Raw genomic sequence first — 21,319 nt, 5'->3', positions numbered from 1 at the left:
GAATAATTATATTAGTCAACATAATTAATTGAAATGCGAGCAAATTTGATTCAACACCATAACTAGTTATTCATAGTAAGAGTTTGTTATGATAACCCGAAGAATAGAGTAATAACTGACCGCGTAAATATTTTTTTCATCGTCAATATATGTTAAATTCATTTAATAATAGATTGAAGTGAGTAACGTGGTTGGTTGAGGAAGTTCCTGTAAAGACAGCTTCACATGAGTTTCTGCCTAGAAAAATGTACTATGCTCTTTTAGTTTTGACCAATTCATATACGTGGTAATTATACTACATTATGTAAATATTTACTCTCAATAAATATAAAAATGTTATCTTTTTGTTATATTATTATTAACTCCAGAGAAATATTCATTGATGTTCCCTGGTGTAATGGGTCCCTTGGCATTATTGGACCCTTATCTCATTGGAACACAAAATCATTATCACTCATGAAAAATCATAACTAGTACAAAAATTAAATAAGATATTTTTGCTACCTAGCCATACCGTAGTGACTTTACAATGATTTTAGTTTTCTCAATAATGCTATGTTTCATATATCTTATATTCTATCCTATCCTATTCTTGTACAAAAATAACAAATAAAACATTTTATCATAAGTTAAAAGAAAATAGGAGACTTGGTGAACTTTGAATTGAACTTTGTGGACGTGACGGTCAGTTACAATAGGTAAACTATCAAATATTGATTCTATACCTAAGTCTAAAACCATGTTAATATTTGTGTAAAGTTGCAACAAAGAATGAACAAACAAAAAACAGATTCAAAGATCAAAATTTAAGATTCAAAAGGTAAAACTGATGTCTTGGATCTTCTATGTCCAAATGAAAAGATCGATTTTCGAATCGATCTGCTACTACTTTCACCATTGTTTCTCATCTCACTGATCAGCTGCCTATTATGACGTATCATCTGTTGCACTGATAAGTAAACATGTCGATCTGCTGCTGAATCCATCGAAAACGATCTTCTTATTGGCTCAACTGAAAACAGAGCATCTTTATCTCTTACATTTACACATTCATCTCCCATCATTGAATACTTCCTTGTTTGTTCTTTCTCCGACTTACCAATCCTCTGTTCAAATTTACTCGACGAGTCAGTACTTGTGCTAATAGAGTTACTTCTATTTTGCGCCTCTGTTCCAAGTTCACCACTCAATTCAATCACTACGAAATCTTCCTCACTTCCTAACATTTCACTTCTTCTTCTCAGAAGCGGAATATGAGGATCTTGAGGTGATGAATTTGGCGCGACAATCATATCAATCGGATGTTTAGTTGTTGTACCTGAAATGCTAGTTCTACAAAGAGGGCAACTAGCATTGTTTTGAAGCCAAATATCAATGCAATCTAAATGGAAAGCATGGCTACATTTTGGAAGAAGTCTAAGCATTTCATCTTCTTTAAATTCATTCAAACAAACAACACATCTTCTAAAACTTCTTTCACCAACTCTGTTTTTGCTGTATGGAAAAGTTGGAATTTCTCTTATTACCAATTCATCAAGTCCTCTGCTTTCTCTTGATGGTGTATAGGCCATTAAAGGGTCTTCATATGGGCGTGGACGCGTATTGAAGAAGCGTCTTAAAGGATCAAATTGTTGCCAGTTGATGCAGCATTTTGTTACAAAGATGTAGTAACTGACTAGCACGAATCCTATAGCCATGATTCCTAACATCGCGACGCCAATTATTGGGAAGCCGTTTTCAGAAACTGCACCCATTGGAGTTAAATGAGCTACACTAATGTTGTTGTTCTGCTGGTTTTTGAATGAAACAAGAAACTGGGATACATGAATGGACATATGTTTATCTGATGCTGCTGCATCCATCAATACGATAATGAAATAAAGAATATGATGAGCTTGATTAATTGAAATTGTACGTGTTTATGAATTGAACGAGATTCGAGCTGGAAATGAGATGAGTGATGTTTTTTTTTTTTAAATTATGAATAAGTGAAAACTTGGAAAGTCAAATATGAATAAAGAAATAAGAGCATTGAATGAAGTGTGGAGAGTTTTGAGGAACACATGCAATTAATTATGTGTAATAAGTGTTTGAAAATGCTGAGACATGGAGTGAACAAAAAATGCAAGTTGACTCTATTATTAAACTACTAAAAGAGCAATGGAGTATGAAACAGACTTCACATTTCCACTTGGCCTGTGCTCCATTTCTTTTTTGGCATTTTACTTCCTCCATTTACGTTTACTTGTCCATTATTTTGAAAATAACTTCTTTACTTTTATTTATCACTTTTAACATAGTTAAAATTGCTAAAAAAAAATTCTTAAACATATTTCTCTAGCTCTGTGGAGTCCTTTTCCCTCTGTGTATTCAAGAAAACGATTTATACAAGTGACAAGCCCTGGGTTTAAATTGCTACTCCCGTGACTCAAATTATATGTTGTTCTAAAAAGTTCATATAAAAAATTAATACTCTTTCCGTCCAATAATAGTTGTCCATTATACTATTTTGGGATATTCAAGTATGTCCAATAATAGTTGTTCACTATATTATTTTGGGATGTTCAACAATACTTGTCTACTTTATGAAATCAATGGATAATTTTACACTTGGTTCTTAATTTAGCGTTATCATTAATTGTAGTCGTTTTCCTATTACATTTTTCAAGACATTATATTTATTATATGCAAAGAGTGATATAGTAAAATTATCCTTCTATTTATAGTTTCTTAAGAAATATACAAAGTCAATAGTGGACAACTATTGTTGGACAGATGGAATATTAATTAGCCTCTTATTGGTATCCCAAAATAGTATAATGTACAACTTGTCAAATATAACATAAGCACATTGAAACTTAAATATTCGTTTGCCAAAAACAATGGTATGGAAGTATAAAAAACATTAAAATGTCATATCATTTTCTAGTGTAGATAGGGGAATGGGGTGAGTGATGAGTCATAAAATGTAGAAAATATGGGTGCCTAATCCTATAATCATTCACAAGACATAAAAGTAGTACTTGAAGTATGTTGCACGATTCCTAATTTGAAGTGAAAAAGAGACATGGACCCTAACATCAACATCAACTCCAATCTTACCGACCAAATGGTCGATGCAACTCTAGGCGTGGGTGGCCTCATCAGCACTATGGCTTTCAATCTCCACACTTCAACTAATAAGGGAATCAACTACTACTACTTTCTTTCGCACATCTAATAGCTGAGAGGTGAATTCAAGATTTAATGTGATTATAAGTTGTTATGAATGATTGATGTAAATTATCGTATGATAACTTGTTTGTCAAGGTCCAGATGATTGGATATAGTTTAAATGTGTGAATGCGGACTAAACTTGAAAAAATGAGACATTTCTTTAGTATTATTATTTTTCACTAGGATCATTGTTATAGTCTGAAGTTGTATACATTCATCTAAGTTGGTATCACCTCTTCTTACACTATACAACAAAGTAGTGTGCGGACATTAATTGTTCGAGTATATCAAATAGTTGATTTGTGTATATATATATCAGGTAGTTGTTTTACTATTAGGTTAATATAATTTATTTATTTGTTCTATTAATTAGATTTCTTAATATTTTGAGTCATTCATATGTCATTTTTTTTCAACACGTTGGTTATTCTTATAAATTGATAGGTGAAAATTTATTTTATAATCGCCAGATCAAATACTTTGATTCAAACAAATATTCATAAGTGATATAACATATATAATAGGTAAAATATATTCTAACTAAATCAGTCATGTCTAAATTAATTTTGTTTCCCTTTTTGTTGGTCCTAATTATGAGGGAAAAAAGATTTTTTTTTTGCGGTGGGGGTAGCCTGCGTAAACTTAATAGGTGCCATTGTTATGGTTTGAAGCTTCAAAATTTAAAAATTGAATTTTCCCAAAGAACTCTGTTTCGAGTGGGTATTGCTACAAACGATCGAGTACATAGTGAGAAAATTAAATCTGAAATTTAGAGTGATCTGGTGTAATTTTTTTTTAGATATTCTAGATGGATATGGACAGTATGGTATTGAATTTAAGGAAGAAGACAGTTAATTTTTGTATAATAGTATATAATTTTATATTGTATTGTATATGGGTGAATAAGAACCTCTTGTAGTTTTGTATAATGTTGTATATTGAGTGTATGATATTGTATATCAAGTTTTTAAATATTGTTGTAAAAAATAGGAAAAACTATCTATCTAGACATACTTTACTATCATATATACATATTTTACCTCTAGTTTAAAAATATTACATATAATATTACTTTTTAATAATTATACCATATTTTAAAAAAAGTTAAATTAGATACACAATCCCCTTAAATATGATTTTTAATAATTATCTTAAAAGTATATCTCCTTAATTAATGTGACTTTAACAATTCAAATTACTTCCTCTCTATTCACACCATCAGCCCACTCCCCCACGTTATTCACTGTTTACACACATCTACCATTACCCCCCTTCTTCCTCAACCATTTCAATACATGTTTTGTCACACACATCTACCATTACCCCTTTCTTCCTCAAGCATCTCAATACATGTTTCCATGTACTAAATTTCATAACCAATTCTCTATAATCAACATTATATAAATAGGTAAAGTAAGATTTTGTTTAGTTATTTCGAGATATTGTATTGTAACTTTGTTCTTACCATGTTAATGTATCTAATTCGAAGCTCTAATTCTTTTAAAGTTCGATTTTAGGATTTTTTACATTGTTTGAATCTATTAGTTCTCCATACTTTTTAATGGATGAAAATTTACACTATCATTAATTTCGTACATCGACTTGAATTTTTTTATTTTTTTGGATTAATGATAAGACAAATACTCTACACTCGTGATTTATTCTTAAGTTCCTGCGTTTTAATTACATTCCATATTTAGATACATATAATTATATGAATATGCTTACTATGTATCCGAGATACATGTTCCTGAATATGATGTATGAAATTGATACTTGATACATCAGATTAATACTAGATACATATAAAAGATACATGAAATTTAAAATTAGATCATATAAATATATACATGAAATTAATATTAGGTCATATAAATAGATACATGAAATTAATATTAGGTTAGATAAATAGATACATGAAATTAATACTAGATACTTTTATGATACATATGAATGTACTTGTATGATACTCATGTATCTAGTGTTTAGTTTGTTGGATACGTCATATATTGATAATAGATACATCAAACTAATGAATTTATTATTTTAAGAGTAATAAAATGAAATTAGTCAAATTAAATGACCAAGATATACATGTTTTTGTCTTTTATTAATAATATTAATGAAATTTATTATTTTAAAGAATAGTAAAATAAAATTAATTAAACATATATACACTGCTTGATTTCCGTCTTATATTAAGGGATTTGATTAATTTAAATTTCTAAATTAATTGTCCATGTATTTTGAAAATCTGAAAATCCTCAATGATTCCTCTAATTAAGGAAATCAGTTACAACCAATTAATTTAAACAAATAAAATACGTATCTTGATTTTAAAATTCGGTAGATGCATATATCTTGCGGATTCAAATTCATGTATCTCAAACATGAAATATGGTAGAGGAAGTAATATTTGAAACTATCGAAAATCATAGTAATTAGGACCTAAACTAGTGGAATTTATGTAGTTTACCCTAAAAAATATATGAAAGTTTTGTGTATTATTATATACCAAATATATGTTTTGTATATTGTTGAATATCAAATGTATAATGTTGTAGATCAGTTTCTCAAAGGGAAAATTACATAGTGTGACAAACATGAGTTATGTACTTAATACACATAGCTATAGTACTTAGAAGAAGTACAATTTGTAGCTATACTTAGAATTTTATAGAAACTGTTCTCTCCTATCTCTCTCTCTGTCCTCTCTCTTTGTATCTTCAGCCTAATACAATGTTTCAAATTGCAAAATAAAAAAAAAGTATTTTGCTTTGTGTGTTTATCAATTGTATTCTGTCAAATGTAGGCGAGATATTTATATCAGACAAGAAATGATGGAGACCTCTCTTCTTCCTCTTTGATTTCATATTCAAAACTCTAAGTATGCTTAAATAAGGGAGAGATACAATATTGTATCAATTATATTATGAAAGAGTATACAACACATAATGCAAATGTATAACAAGGACAAAATATAGATTAATACATTGATATAACTCTATAGTCAGTTGTAGTTACACTTAAATATAGTATTTATACAAAGTGGATACACAAGAACAAATGCACCTGATACAAAATGAATACACAAGGAACATATATTGAAGAGTCCGGAGCCAAGAGGGCAAAAAAAGTTTGTCAAAAATTCCAAAAAAGGGCACATCATATTTTTTTTAAAATCAAAAAGGCAAAATCGCTCCTGTCGGAGCGATTTCCCTCTGACACATATTAACGCTGTTTACTTCGTTAAAATAAAAATCGCTGCCAGGGCAGCGATTTTGGTCCAATTTTTTTTCACTAAAATCGCTGGCACAATAGCGATGATTTAACTCTATTATTTTTTCCTCCAACTAATATTGTTGCTATGACAGCGTTTTCATAGAAATAAAAATTTGACAGCTTTTTTGTAAAACTTTTTTTGGAAAATTGCTGCCTGCCAAAGTAGCGTTTTCCTTAAAAAAAAAATTTGAAATATTTTTCTTAATTATTTTTAAAAATAATCGCTAACAGGCAGTCTGATTCCATTCAAAATTTTGGACTTGACGTAGAAATCATTAAAATGAGGCACGAACTGTAATCGGTGTTGAATTAGGCTGCCTTTTTAGCAATTTTTGTTAAAAAAAAATATTTTTTAATAAAAACGCTGCCTTGTTTTCAAAACGAAAAAAAATTAAGAAAAACTATTTAATTTTTTTTTTGAAGAGAAACGAATTTTTTTAAAAAAATTTAACTAAAAAGCTGCCAAGGCAGCTATTTTCAGCCATTTGACAGCTTTTTTATATATAAAAAAATAAATCTTGAAATCGCTGCCAAGGTGGAACTAGTTTTTTTTTTTAAAAAAAAAATAAGGATTTTGGTAGAAATATTCTTTTGATTTATTTTTTGAAATTTCTGTCAACTAGTTAACATCTAATTGTAATTTTTTTCTATTTTTTCAGAGAGAAATCCACAAACTTTATTTGATTTTTTCATTGATGCACGACATAAACAATTATGCAAATATGATAATGCGGCTTCTCCCCATGCTTGTGTTGACATTACATTTAAATTTTTCATGTTGTTGACATTCAATTTCGACCCTTCCCGATGTAAATTAATCATCGAGTTTCTTAAATTTCATATGATTTGAAATAATTGACTTTATAAAATTTAAAATATTTTTCTCAAATTATTTTACATAGTTTTGTCACTTTTTATAATGTTTAAATAATAATATGTCTTTATATAATTATGTATATAATTAGTACATTTTATGAATATTCAAAAATTGTCTCAAGAAGATTTAATTTTATGTAAATATTTGGTTATTTAGTTTAATTAATTAATAACTTATATTTTGAGTTAATTAGTTTATAATTAAGTTAATTATTATATAATTATGTGTCCAATTAGTATATTTTATGAATGTTCGAAAATTGTCTCAAAATGATTTTAGCTTTATTTAAATGCTCTGTTATTTAGTTGTTTATATTGTTAAATTAATTAGTTTATAATTAAGTTAATTATTCTATTTCGTTAAAATTAAGAAGCTCGTTAGTTAATTATATTAATTCGTCTTACTTAATTTTTAATCGAATTCACTAGTTTATTAAATTTGGCCAATTTTTAAATCCGATAGAATTTTTTTTCTTTTAGACCAAATCAAGCCATTTTGCCAACTCCCATAACCCATTGTATTTTTCCAATTCCGAATACCTATTTCTAGCCCAATACTAAAACAAATTTCAGCTACCCCATCCAGCATCAATCAAACCATTCCACACGTACAACCAACACAATTTCCTCCACCGTCCTAGCCCAACTCCACCTAAATTCCAACCCATTCCAATCTTCCCAACAACAAATTAATTCCCAGCCCAGTCCCGGATTTCCCTGACCCGGCCCACTCCCTTTTCCTTCACAAGAAAGACCCAGAAGCAACGTTAATAACACCGTCAAAATACACAAACAGTACATGAAAGAACAGAACGCGGAACAGTACTCTGCCCTTCTTTGGCGTCTTCTTCACGTCGTTCTCACTTGCAGCAACAAAAGCGCCTGCCAACTCGCGTTTTTGTCCTTGCCAGCGCGAGATGAAGACACGTCGAGCAACATGTATGATGGAATTGATCCCAAGCGTCGATTCACCCTTTCTCTTTTGGAATGTGTAGAAATCGCAGAGAAAAGTTGCTTAGCTTGAATGGTGAAAGATTTTGAATTTGCATTTATTGGGCTCTTGTTCTTATCCGCTTTTGACCTAAAATTTCCCCCCGAAATCAGCCCTAAAAAGCTCTATATGTATCCCCTTTTTACTCACTGTTGGAGGAGATTTTTAGTGGGGAAATTTTTTAACCAAGGGCATAAAAAAAAAGCACTAATATCTACTAAATACACTACAAGGAAAACAGAGGAGATACTCATTTTTTGTGTTTTGGGTTTGACATTCTTGCTCAAACTTCTTGGTTGTCGTTCGTGTTCAAGTTTTGTGTGGTGAAGGTCACTATTCCAGCTCGTCTCGTCCTAGTATCGCTGCCCAGGAGAAGGTAATATGTCTTTATCGATAACACCCTTTTTGCCTCTTTTCCTCTTCGAGTTAATATTTCCAATATTGCAAATATATATTCACTGGTTGTTTGTTTGTTAAAATGTTAGTTGGATGGTGATATTAGTATAATGTGTGTGTTCTCGGCCGATTTTACAGTTCAATTTTAGAAGCTTAGCTAAAATTTCTTTTTCTTTTTGATTTTATACTTGAATTGGTTGATTACGATTTCTCTAGTCGAAACTTATGGGTTTGCAACTGGTTGGTACTTGTTGGCTACCCTTTTGAGTTCTGTTCGTTGTTCCCTTTCTTGAATCTATTACTCGATGTTTGTCAAGCCCGTGTTATTTCATCTGCTCTGTGATTCACGTGTTCATTTAAGTTTGATATTGTGTAAAGCTGTCATTTACGAATCTAGGCTTCTAAGATCGATTGATATGGTAAAGCATTCATAGTGTGTCTGCGTTCTTACTCCAATAGTTTGGTTTTGTCTATCTTTCGATTATCTTTGAGGTCTTATGGTCTAATGTGATTTGCTTGAATCGAGTTTCGCCTTTCGATCTAAATTTCAATTGAAAATGCTTACATTTGTCCATCGAGTTGGTTTGAAATTTGTGGCTTTTCTTGTATCTTAGTCCTAGTTTATGTTAAAGTTTAATATGTAAGAATGTTTGGATTGAGATATTTTTGTTGTTGACTGGCTAAATCTTTAGTTCCTCCTACGCCAATTTTCTGCGATTTTGATATATTATATTTGTATTTTTCTACTTGGAAATAGAGAAAGTCCGTTTATGCCCAACCATATTCTAGCAATGTGTAAAATCAAAATTTCGTAAACTATCACGTGAAGTTGTGTTGTTGTAAAGTTTTTTTATCTCTTCTAGTCGGGTGTGGATTTTGTCTAAGTTGTCTACTGCCTAGCTATAGGTTATTAGGTATTTGTTTAATGGTAGCAGATAGCTCATATTGCTTTTTCATACATTTTGTCATATTTTTCAGCATGCTAGATTATGGGTTTATCCGATATGCCTTGTTGATATTTGCTTAATATTGGCATTTCAGAGTGAATAAATATGAGGTGTCCTTTTAATATAATAGGCAGTAAGGCTACTTTCTTAATTTAAATTAAAATTGAGCTTTTCTTATTGTCAAATATGTGTTTTCACCCTTTTCTTGGCTTGTACTTTCCCTTGAATTCCATTTAATACACTAGTAATGACTTTCTATTATTTTAAATTGTCTAAGCTTACCACCTCATAAATTGAAATCATGGCTTAATTGTTTCCTTATTTTGAACATTAATATCGTCTTCCCTTTTGTGTGTTGCATGAACCTCTTTGAGTCCACGACAGATCTCTTTTCCTTGCATTTTCGAATCGAGGCATAAAGACTTTGAGATACAAGTCAAAAATAGCAAACTGCAGAGCCAAGGCCCAATTACTTTTGTTCCAGCAGATTCAAGCAAAAATGGGCCCCCAAAAGGTCCAAGAGAACGACCCAATTGCAGAATTCTAATTTTGAATGGACCCAAGATGAAGTTGACAATTTTTAGTCTTAGGACAGGTTCCTAAAGTTGGGCCAAAAGCCCAAATTTGATATATTTTCTCCTTTGCTCTTTATTTGTTTATTATGTTGACTAACCATTTATTTGATTATGGTTTAATTTAATTAAATTCTCATAGATTGCCATTTCAACTTTTTATCATAATTAAATTAAAAATATTTATAGCCCTATATTTGTTATTAGTCTTGCCATTTAAATTATTCCCCTTTAGAAAATTTTCCCTTAGTTCATTCCCCCTTAAGATAAATAAAGTGATAAAAATAATAATAGTAATAAATAAATAAGTTAAAATAAATGAGTTCTTTTACTTAGTTAAAATTTCAAAAATTAGTTAAAATAAACAAGTTCTTTTACTTAGTTAAAATTTCAAAATTAGTCAAAGTCATGATGAGTTCTTTTACTTAGTTAAAATTTTAAAATTAGTCAAAATCATTTTAAGTCAAATCGCCGGTCAACCGCAAGTTAGCGGGCATTCCGAGGGCCTAACACCTTCTCGGAATGTACATTAAACTTCGAATCCTTTTATTTTCAATTGATTTTATCTGTTTAAATCTTTTGAAAATCTTAAGCTTTTTTCTTGGTTTTTACTAAAAAAATTAAGTGGCGACTCTGTTCTTTTGAAAATTCGATTTCTCTTAAATCATAAGTTTAATCGATTTTTCAAAAACTTAGTCATTTTTCTTTTATATATATTTTCCTAGTAAAACACATGTCAATCAAAAGGTCTAAATTAAGCTTATTATTAGATCTATCTGGAAATATTGATCCACCACATAACCATAATAAATATAATCTATACCTTTGTTGCACCTCATGCTCAGTTGAATGATCAGTAATATCATCTAAACCTTCAATATGCTCAATTAATTTATATGTTAACAATCTACTAACACCAGAAAAACAATCATTCTCGGGTGACCATCCCGTTAATTCAAACATCATTTCTTGTCTACCCAAAACTCCTAAAGTATCAGTGCCATTTAAAATTATAGGACTGCCATCTATTACCATTCCGAATAAAATTTCTACATCTTGTAAAGTTATGGTAGCCTTGCCAGTTCGCATGTAAAAGGTATACGTTTCTGGACGTCACCTTTCAATTAAAGCAGAAATTAATCCAGAGTCATACGACACACATCCTACATCAAGAATTCCTTGAAATCTACAATTTTTAAAATACTGACGAATGCGAGGATGTAAAGGATGATATTTTATATCTTGCCAAAATTCAATATCACCGCGACGCGTATCTAAGCAAGAATTCTCTTCCCTTAAGCTACCGTTTCAAATTCCTTTGGAACGATGATGAACTTGAATTTTTAATACATCATACTCTATTGGACCAGGATATACATACATATTTGACGGATGCATATCTATATACAAAATATAAAAATAAGTGTTAGTGTTAATATAATTACTTAAAGATGAATATATTCACAATACCATATAAAAGTTAAAAATTAATTAATTAAAAATAAAATAAATCCAAACTTACCTTATAGAGGAAGGACCTTTGAAAAAATTGAAAGGAGAGTTGGAAAATTATACTTGAAATTTGAAAGGAGATTTCAACCAATTTATAAGAAAATTTTAAATGAAACACATGAACTTTTTCTATTTTTTAGGCATGCATGTGAGTTGAATTTTATTTTTTTAACATGACATGTGAATGTTAGAACAATTGAAAAAAAAGAAAGTTGGAAGGAAATTTCGCTACTTGTTAGTGAAAAAAATAAATTTAATACGATTTTAAAAAAATATAATTGACAGTGATATTTATAAAAAGAATAAAAACAAATTGGCAGCGATTTCTAAAAAAAAATATTTTTTTTCCACGAAATTTATAATAACGCTGCAACAAGAGCGATTTTTTTTAAAAAAAAAACATTAACGAAAATCGTTGCCAAGGTAGCGATTTCCAAAAAAATAAAATAAGTTTAATTTTATAAAAACACTGCCATAGCAGCAATTTTATAATTTTTTCCTTAAAGAAAATCGTAAAAACGCTGCACGGGCAGCAATTTTCTGAAAAAAAATAAAAAAACTCTATAAAAAATCGCTGCCTTGGCAGCGATTTAAATTTTTTTATATTTTATTTACAATTAGATGTTGACTGGTTGACAGAAATTTCAAAAAAAATAAAAATCAAAAGAATATTTCTACCAAAATCGCTGCCAATTTTTTTTAAAAAAACTAGTTCCACCAAATCGCTGCCAAGGCAGCGATTTCAAGATATATTTTTTTATATAAAAAAGCTGCCAAATGGTTAAAAATAGCTGCCTTGGCAGCTTTTTAGTTAAATTTTTTTCTTTTTTTTATTAAATTCGTTTCTCTTCGATTTTTAAAAAAAAAATCATTTTTCTTAATTTTTTTTTCGTTTTGAAAACAAGGCAATGTGTTTATTAAAATTTTTTTTTTTTAACAAAAATCGCTGAAAAGGCATCCTAATACGACACTGATTACAGTTCGTGCCTCATTTTGATGATTTCTACGTCGAGTCCAAAATTTTGGGTGGAATCAGGTTGCCTGTCAGCGATTTAAAAAAAAAATAATGGTTCTTTCATAAAACTTTTAAAAAATAATTAAGAAAAGATTTTCAAAAAAAATAATAATTAAGGAAGGATTTTCCAAAAAAAAGATTTTACAAAAAATCTGTCAATTTTTTTTCCTATGAAAACGCTGCCATAGCAGCGATATTAGTTGGAGGAAAAAAAATTAGAGTTAAATAATCGCTGTTGTACCATCGATTTTATTGAAAAAAAGAAAAAAAAATTGGACAAAAATCGTTTCCCTAGCAGCGATTTTTATTTTTAATGGAGTAACCGGCGTTAATATGTGTCAGAGGAAAATCGCTCCGGCATGAGCGATTTTGCCCTTTTGGTTTTAAAAAAATATGATGTGCCCTTTTGAAATTTTTGGCAATTTTTTTTTTTTACCCTTTTAACTCCGGACTCATAGATTGAACTACATTAATTTATAAAGGGATTTTATGAAAGAATAGCTAGTTACTACTATTATTGATTTATTAAACCTGTGAATATTCTTTATAAAATTGTGTGTATTTGAAAGTTTGTAATAACATGTAATCACAAATATTCATTTATAAAATGAACGTGTCTATATTTGCTCATTTGGTAAGGTTGTATAAGAGTTAGAGAATTTATTTTATAGTTTTCACAAATTAACTACTAGACATTCAAATTGTTTGTCCATATAAAATTTCTACTTCAAATCAACCTGATATCAAATTACACACTTGAAATCATGTCCAAACGCGCACTAGGTTAAGAGTCATTTTGTATGACATCAGTATGAACACCAAAAGCTTTGGAAGAATTGATAAAATCTTTGTAGAGAATGGATTTGTAGAGAGGTGGATTAGAGTCATTCAATAGGACTTTTGCTGGCTCAACGATGCTGTTGGGAGTCGGATTCACAAATATGGCTATTGATGTTCTTGCTTCCTTTGAATTTGTTACTGCTCTATGCTCCACACTTCTTAGCTTCCCGTTACTGATTATCTATTTCATTCATTAAAATTACACAAAAAAAGATAAAATTAATGTGAGAGAAATCATGTACACATGTGCATAATGTGAATGTTCATAAATAAATATACCCTTTAACTTAACTTCAGCTATCATCTATGTTGTCCTTCAACTTTGGGTGTGCATGTATAAGTAGACATTTAAACTTGTCTAAAATTGAACAAGTAGATACACTGTCCTACGTGGTATAATACACGGAGGAAGCCACATAGGACACAAAATTGTTATGTAGGACGCCACATAGGACGAATGCGTCTATTTGTTCAATTTCTTAATTACAAATATAAGTGACTATTTGTGCACACTCAAAATTGAAGGGCATAGTTATCTTGTAAAACCAAGTTAAGAGACATATTTATGTATATATTATATCTTTTTTATAAGAAAAAACAATCATATAATCTTATATATATAACGTCTATTATCAGTTTAAAAGTATATTAATAGGTACATACCTCTAATTGATTGCCTATGTTGACAACAAAGGCATTAGGCACAGCCTCAACACACATCCACTTTCCATCTACCAAAACTTGAAGTCCACTTACATTATTGCCTTGATATATTATTGTTATGAGGCTTGGATCAAGATGTTTTAGTATGCCTAAAGTCAGGCTTGGATCTGGGCATGCTGGATAATTATTTGCTGATAACAATTGAACTTCACTTTGTTCATTAAAGTAGCCTGATTCAATTCCTAATCCTTGACATATTAGCTCCAAAATTGTCAAACTTAGCATCCTTATTTCCGCTACATATCTTCCCACAACTTCTCTGTTATCAATAACAAAATACATCACTAATTCAATTCGATTTCTACTAGATTATTGTAGTACGTAGTCTGTTTAGCCAAGCTTCTAAAGACTTGAAAGTACTATATATATAAATATTGTTCTTATTTTAGAGATTTGAGATGTTTGACAAATTTTGAGTAGTAGCAGAACTATATTTCAAATACTATTTTTTTTAATATCAGAACTATATCGGAAAACCTTAGTCAAACACAAATTGTTGCTCTAATATTATCAAAAGCGCTTTTAAAATTGATTAACTAAACACAAACTGCTACTTTTCAAAAAGTACTAGAACTACTTGTGAAAACCTTAGTCAAGCACAAATTGTTGCTCTAATATTATCAAAAGTACTTTAAAATTGATTAGCTAAACACAAACCGTTACTTTTCAAAAAGTAAGAAGATTTGAAATTTTAGCCCAAAAAAAATCTGTAGATCCACCAAAATGGGATGAAAAGTGGTTGAACAACTATTATTATTGTTTAATTACCTGTAGGTAGCTGGTTTATCAGGCCAGCTTTGCATGCATTTGTCAAGAGGGTGACAAGGGTGTTTTATATTATCCCTCCATAAATGAACACCATTTTTAACTTCTTCCTCACTCCCTGTGAAGATCCATCCTTTTCTGCTTGCTACATTTACTTTTTCTTCATCAGTCATGTTGTTGAAAAACTCTTCAAAGGTTGACAATGTTTGAGTCGCCACGTTCTCTAGGATTCCATGGTTGATCACCTATATAGAAACAGATTCAGGATTTGAATATAATGAATTCAAGTTTGAAATTCTATCACATGCGTACAATTAAGAAGATTTGGACAATCTATTATTTGTTCACATCAAGTGAAACTTTTAACATATATTAAGGTCCAATATAAAGTTACTAAATTCAAATGAACTTGTTTGACTACATATTCCGCCTTTGATCGCCTGGAATTTTTTAGTCTAGAGATCAAGATATATACAAGATACACATATTATAAATTTTATATACATATAACATATAATATTGAAAATGAGATTTCCTCGCCACTTACAAATTCAATAGAAGAAAATGATATGTTCAGATCTGTTATGTTTAAAAATGAAATACCTCTTATAAAAAGACCATTAGATTTTAATAAAATTGTAAGTGAACTATAAAATTAATTCTCCCTGATGTAAGTGGTGGACAAAGATTTACATATCGGATAGAATCCTTAAAAAATACTAATAATATTATTAGTACTAAAGAAAAGTTGATCTATACATACCTGGAAAAAACCAAATTCTTGACCAGCTTGCAAGAGTTGCTTAATTGTTTCATTTTTTTGTGATTTTCCAAGATCAATAACTGGGATTTTGTTGCATATAGGTATAGGAGCATCACCTGGTCTTTCTTCTTGGGGAAATTTAAAGCAATGAGGCACACATTCAATATTGAACCATTTTGTGTTATGTTTCTCCATAATTGTCCTCAAATCTCCTTCATAATAGTGTATCTTATGCTATAATTAATACTAATAATTAAGTACATGTGCCTACTGCTTATGCAAATAGTTTCTTAATTATTTCTTTATTGATTAAAAGAAAGAGACATTATATATTTTTAATTAATCAATTAGCCCATAACTCACATGACTATTTTATTGCAAAAATTATTTTTAGTTACGTCTCACGTTATCACTCCAACTTTAATTTCATTGACATATTGAACAACTTGCGTTTAAAAAAAAATATAAAGCGTAGCCGGCCATGGAGTTTATTTAAAAACAAATAATTCCAAAAAAAAAATACGTGAGTATTTAATCTATTTGATCTAATTGATAGATACCAAACCCGATCCATTATTTAGATTTGATCAATAAGATGACAAAAAAAATGGATTGGTTCGTTATTGATTCTAAAAAATCTCTATAGTGATTTTAGCAATTCAACTAAAGATTATGATTAAATATCCTTCAATGATGGCGACATTATTTTATATGTAGATCATTTGAAATAATACTTGTCAGTTGTCACATACAATTATTATTTAACTATAACCAAAATTATATTATTTAACAATAATTATTTCTCTTTCATACCAATAATCATACAATTGTAAGTCATAGCCAGTTAAGCATACAATATTTTTAAAATAAGATGAAATTGATACTAGATACAAAGACATAGGATTCAAACAAATAATAACTACAAATTACATTTCTAAGTTTTTTTCATATCCACTTCCAACAAACTAAAACTATTAGTGTTTTGTCATAAATTATCTACAACAGACGAAGCTAATCTGTTACCACCTATAACTTAATTATATTTTGTGACTAATAATACTCAATAAAAATGATGCCAATCTATTTTAATTTTTTTGGGTTGAAAATCTTAGTGGACAAAAATCTTGCTACAAAGTTTGTGTTCTCTCACTAAAAAGATGTGACTCGTGTAATTAAGTATGAAATGGAATATTTTTCACAAAAAATGAATCATTAATGACAATTTTTCTAAAACTTTGTTTGGGTCTCGTAACCTCTGCTCTTTGGTTGATCACTTTGTTGGTAACCTGCTCACTATGCAATCACTCGCAAATCACACAAAGATGTAAATCGTATTAGACAAGTCCCATGCGACAAGCTAATATATAACTGAGTACTTTGGAAGAAATTTTTGCCGTAGCTAGCAATTTCGTTGTTAAAGATCACATCTATTGTAGTGATTTGTAGATGTTGAAGTTATGCCTCATTACATTATATTTGTCCAAATCTATATATCTTGCAGTCATAGAGTAAAGGACAATACTTATTCAATTTCTTTTGTGTTCAAATTCTAAACCGATGAGGCGTTGCTGGATGCTTTTAATCAATAGAGTACGAAGAAATGGAAATTTTTTCATCAAAATTACTATATCATTGCATCAACTCCATAACTTGAACTTTGAAAAATCTGATTTTGATTCTTAGATTCTCACACCAACAAAACTGACGTGTCAGGTGAGAGTAGATGGCTTTCACCAATACTGCTCTAGGTAGGTGAATCTGAGGGAGCAAAATAGAAAGGATGAGAGTCACGTGCTAGAAAAGGAGATTTTTCTCACCACGAATCAACGAGAAATATATATTATAAAAATATGATTTTAATTTCCACTCATTTCCCTCTGAACCGTCTCACTTGAAAAACACATAGGAAATAGATTCTCACTGAACTAATGGAAAGCTTCCTAATTTTTCCATATGAAAACACTACTATTTTTTTCTTTTCTCACTAACTCAATCAAAATATTTGTGAGAATAGCTAGTAAATATTTTTTAATAGAAAAGGTTAATTGAAAAATAATAGTAATTTTTTAGTAGCGAGTTATTAATGATATTTGAAGTAAAAAATAGTACAAGTCACTTCTAAAGTGGATCCTATTATTGTGAAAGTGAAGAAAAGAAAGATTAAAAAACATTTGTTGATGAAATTTCTACTAAGTTTCAACTTTAATTATCACATTCTTTGAAAAGTAGGATTTGAAATTTCAGATTTGACTTATACGTATATTTAATAAAAAAAGACCTATAATTTTGAATTTTATAAAAAACAGACTCATGCCCAACATGCATGTGTTGGAAATCTTATAAAAAACAACTTCTTGAAGAACATTAGTATGAAATTGATAAAAGCTTGAGACGTGCTAGACATTGTTCTTAAGAAGATTTCAATCACTATAGATGTATCTGCAGAATTCAATAAGCACTTCTAGTATAAACTAGGAGCTAAAATCTAACAAAGATTAAAATAGAAATCCAGCTCAAGACAAAAACATATCAAATATCACAAATTTTAAAAAAAACAATAATTCATTTAAAGATAATGAAAATTATTCTTCCAACAACATGAAGAAATTATTTATACACAATAAAGGGTTGGAATAAAAGTTTTGATAGTTTTCACAAACTAAAAATATAACTTAAGAGATCCAAATTTCAAACCAACCTGATTTCAAATCACACATTTGAAATCATGTCCAAACGCGCCTTGGATTACGCATCATTTTGTATGACATCAGTATGAGCACCAAAAGCTTTGGAAGCATTGATAAAATCTTTGTAGAGAATGGATTTGTAGAGAGGTGGATTAGAGTCATTCAACAAGACTTTTGCTGGCTCAACAATGCTGTTTGGAGTTGGATTCACAAATAGGGCTATTGATGTTCTTGCTTCCTTTGAATTTGTTACTGCTCTATGCATCACACTTCTTAGCATCCCATTACTGATTATCTATTTCATTCATAAAAAAAAACACAAAATAATGTTTACTGTTCATATTTTATTGAATACAAATTTAACCGCGAATATATAACAAAGTTGTATACTATATAATAGGTTATAGGTAGCTACATACCTCTAATTGATTGCCTATGTTGACAACAAAAGCATTTGGCACAGCATCAATCCACATCCATTTTCCATCTACCAAAACTTGAAGACCACTCACATTGCCTTGATATATTATTGTTATGAGGCTTGGATCAAGATGTTTTAGTATGCCTAAAGTCAAGCTTGGATCTGGACATGCTGGATAATTATTTGCTGACAACAATTGAACTTCACTTTGTTCATCAAAGTAGCCTGATTCAATTCCCAATCCTTGGCCTATTAGCTCCAAAATTGTTAAACTCAGCTTCCTTATTTCCGCTACGTATCTTCCAACTACTTCTCTATAATTGATAAAAAAAAAAATTCGTCAGTAGTTTAATTCAATTTCTACTTGATTGTAGTAAGTAGTCGGTCTGTTCAGCTAATCTTTAGAAAAGTCAAAAAGTATTTATTGATTTGAGGTGTTTGACAATTTTTTTTGAGGGGGTGGGGGTTGGGTAGTAGAAGAAACTATATTTGAAAAGCAAAAACATTTTTTTTTGTCACCCAAACTATTTATGAAAACCTTGGTCAAGCACAAATTATTGCTCGCTTTTAAAATTAAATTAGCTAAGCACAAACGACTAAAATTGAATGAGTAGTAGAACAAGTATATATTTGGGTATTAGTATTGTTTAATTACTTGTAGGTAGGTGGTTTATCAGGCCAACTTTGCATGCATTTCTCAAGAGGGTGACAAGGGTGTTTTATATTATCCCTCCATAAATGAACACCATTTTTAACTTCTTCCTCACTCCCTGTGAAGATCCATCCTTTTCTGGTTGGCACATTAACTTTTTCTTCGTCAGTCATATTGTTGAAAAGCTCTTCAAAGGTAGACATTGTTTGAGTCGCCACGTTCTTTGGGATTCCATGGTTGATCACCTATATAGAAACAGATTCAGGATTTAAAAATTATGAATTCTTATCACATCACATACAATTTACTAGATTCAGAACGTATATTGTTTGTTCATTCATATCTAGTGAATATTTTAACATATAGTCAAGGTCGTCTAAGATAAGTTACTAAATTTGAATGAGCTTGTCTGGCTACATCCGCCTCTCATAACATATGCAATCTTTTTTAGGCCGGTTAGACTCTAGAAGTGGATTAAAGATTTAGAGACATCGAATTCAAATGAGAATATGCATTGCAATTATCTCATAATTTAGTGAATATTTTAACATATAGTACTCAAGTTCTAAGGTAAAGTTACTAAATTCGAATGAACTTATTTGGGTACATCCACCTCTCATCACCTACAATATTTTTTAGTCTAGACTCTAAAAGTGGATTAAAGATTTAAAGACATCGAATTCAAATGCGATTCAATTTAATTATTTTATACACATACACACACATACATATATTTATTATATTTTTTTTTCATATATATATAACATATACGGGGTTTCAGGTCAACAATTTAAATCCATACTAAAATTTTAAAAACCTGCTTGTTTTTTCTTGAAACAACAACGTATGCAGTACAATCTCATAAGTGTAGTTTGAGAAGGATAAATAGTACGCAAACTTTATCTCTATCTTTACGGGATAGAAAGATTGTTTCCTCATTTGAGAAAAAAGGAAATTAGTATACCTGGAAAAATCCAAATTCTTGACCAGCTTGCAAGAGTTGCTTGATTGTTTCAATTTTTTGTGATTTTCCAGGATCAATGACTGGGATTTTGTTGCATATGGGTATAGGGGCATCACCTGGTCTTTCTTCTTTGGAAAATGTAAAGCACTGAGGCACACATTCAACATTGAACCATTTTGTGTTATGTTTCTCCATAATTGCCTTCAAATCTTCTTCTATTCAAGCAAATTTAAATATGGATCAGTGTATCGAATGAATTAATAATAATTAAGTACATGTGGCTGGTGCTTATGTAAATAGCTATTTAATTATTTCTTTATTGATTAAATTTTAAAAAAAAGAATGAGACATGTATACTTTAATTAATCAACTATAGCCCACAAACTCCCATGACTATTTTATTGCAAACATTACATTCTTAGTTACGTATCATGTTATCACTCCAACTTTAATTATTTTTTTTGACATTGAATTGTTAGAAAATATTATAAACACAACTGTTAATAATTATATAGATCGAGAACACTTATATAATATAGTAAAATAGGCAAATGAGGTGTGTACCTTCATTCGCCATGGCAATGAACAACTGAAAATGAGTTGGCTTGAGTGTTCTTCTACTCAAGCTTATGACGGCTAACACCTTATAAAATATGTCTTAGATTAAGACAGAAGAAGAGATTTAATCTCATATTTA

The 21,319-nt window shown here is 29.9% G+C and overlaps 4 protein-coding genes across 4 annotated transcripts; all 4 read right to left on the bottom strand.

Moving 5' to 3' along the window:
• Window positions 1-806: 806 nt before the first annotated feature.
• LOC125811060 (RING-H2 finger protein ATL16-like) lies at window positions 807-1,862 on the bottom strand. The gene has a single exon (XM_049490554.1). The coding sequence runs from the start codon at window positions 1,860-1,862 to the stop codon at window positions 807-809; it is 1,056 nt and encodes a 351-aa protein (XP_049346511.1).
• A 461-nt stretch (window positions 1,863-2,323) lies between these two features.
• On the bottom strand, window positions 2,324-11,369 carry LOC125813624 (protein MAIN-LIKE 2-like). Its single transcript, XM_049493098.1, has 4 exons — window positions 11,016-11,369; window positions 7,157-7,275; window positions 3,103-3,181; window positions 2,324-2,362 (listed from the first exon to the last, which is right to left on the bottom strand). Exons 1-4 carry the CDS (start codon window positions 11,367-11,369, stop codon window positions 2,324-2,326), a joined length of 591 nt encoding a protein of 196 aa, XP_049349055.1.
• Window positions 11,370-13,390: 2,021 nt separating this feature from the next.
• LOC125811069 (hyoscyamine 6-dioxygenase-like) lies at window positions 13,391-16,093 on the bottom strand. The gene is made up of 4 exons (XM_049490565.1): window positions 15,899-16,093; window positions 15,139-15,380; window positions 14,311-14,629; window positions 13,391-13,828 (listed from the first exon to the last, which is right to left on the bottom strand). The coding sequence occupies exons 1-4, from the start codon at window positions 16,091-16,093 to the stop codon at window positions 13,592-13,594; spliced, it is 993 nt and encodes a 330-aa protein (XP_049346522.1). The 3' UTR covers window positions 13,391-13,591.
• A 2,550-nt stretch (window positions 16,094-18,643) lies between these two features.
• Window positions 18,644-20,817, bottom strand: LOC125813623 (hyoscyamine 6-dioxygenase-like). Its single transcript, XM_049493097.1, has 4 exons — window positions 20,623-20,817; window positions 19,662-19,903; window positions 19,005-19,320; window positions 18,644-18,880 (listed from the first exon to the last, which is right to left on the bottom strand). The coding sequence occupies exons 1-4, from the start codon at window positions 20,815-20,817 to the stop codon at window positions 18,644-18,646; spliced, it is 990 nt and encodes a 329-aa protein (XP_049349054.1).
• Window positions 20,818-21,319: the final 502 nt, after the last annotated feature.

The sequence above is a fragment of the Solanum verrucosum genome, unplaced genomic scaffold (assembly GCF_900185275.1).
Source record: "Solanum verrucosum unplaced genomic scaffold, falcon-dt-bn FXZP01000235.1, whole genome shotgun sequence".
NCBI lineage: Eukaryota > Viridiplantae > Streptophyta > Magnoliopsida > Solanales > Solanaceae > Solanum > Solanum verrucosum.
This window is presented reverse-complemented; position numbering and strand designations above follow the sequence as displayed.

Bases quoted from the DNA above. Each gene is read 5' to 3' on its own strand.
- LOC125811060 (XM_049490554.1), bottom strand. From the start codon at position 1,862: ATGGATGCAGCAGCATCAGATAAACATATGTCCATTCATGTATCCCAG.
- LOC125813624 (XM_049493098.1), bottom strand. From the start codon at position 11,369: ATGCGAACTGGCAAGGCTACCATAACTTTACAAGATGTAGAAATTTTA. The intron at 7,276-11,015 runs ATGTGTTTTACT...AATGTCAACAAC, and splicing joins ATTTAGACCTTTTGATTGAC to ATGAAAAATTTAAATGTAAT. The intron at 2,363-3,102 runs GTAAGATTGGAG...TTGAATACACAG, and splicing joins TTGCATCGACCATTTGGTCG to AGGGAAAAGGACTCCACAGA.
- LOC125811069 (XM_049490565.1), bottom strand. From the start codon at position 16,093: ATGGAGAAACATAACACAAAATGGTTCAATATTGAATGTGTGCCTCAT. The intron at 14,630-15,138 runs GTAATTAAACAA...TATTGATAACAG, and splicing joins GATAAACCAGCTACCTACAG to AGAAGTTGTGGGAAGATATG. The intron at 13,829-14,310 runs GTATGTACCTAT...TGAATGAAATAG, and splicing joins ACATAGGCAATCAATTAGAG to ATAATCAGTAACGGGAAGCT.
- LOC125813623 (XM_049493097.1), bottom strand. From the start codon at position 20,817: ATGGAGAAACATAACACAAAATGGTTCAATGTTGAATGTGTGCCTCAG. The intron at 19,904-20,622 runs GTATACTAATTT...GTTTCTATATAG, and splicing joins AAGAATTTGGATTTTTCCAG to GTGATCAACCATGGAATCCC. The intron at 19,321-19,661 runs GTAATTAAACAA...TATCAATTATAG, and splicing joins GATAAACCACCTACCTACAA to AGAAGTAGTTGGAAGATACG.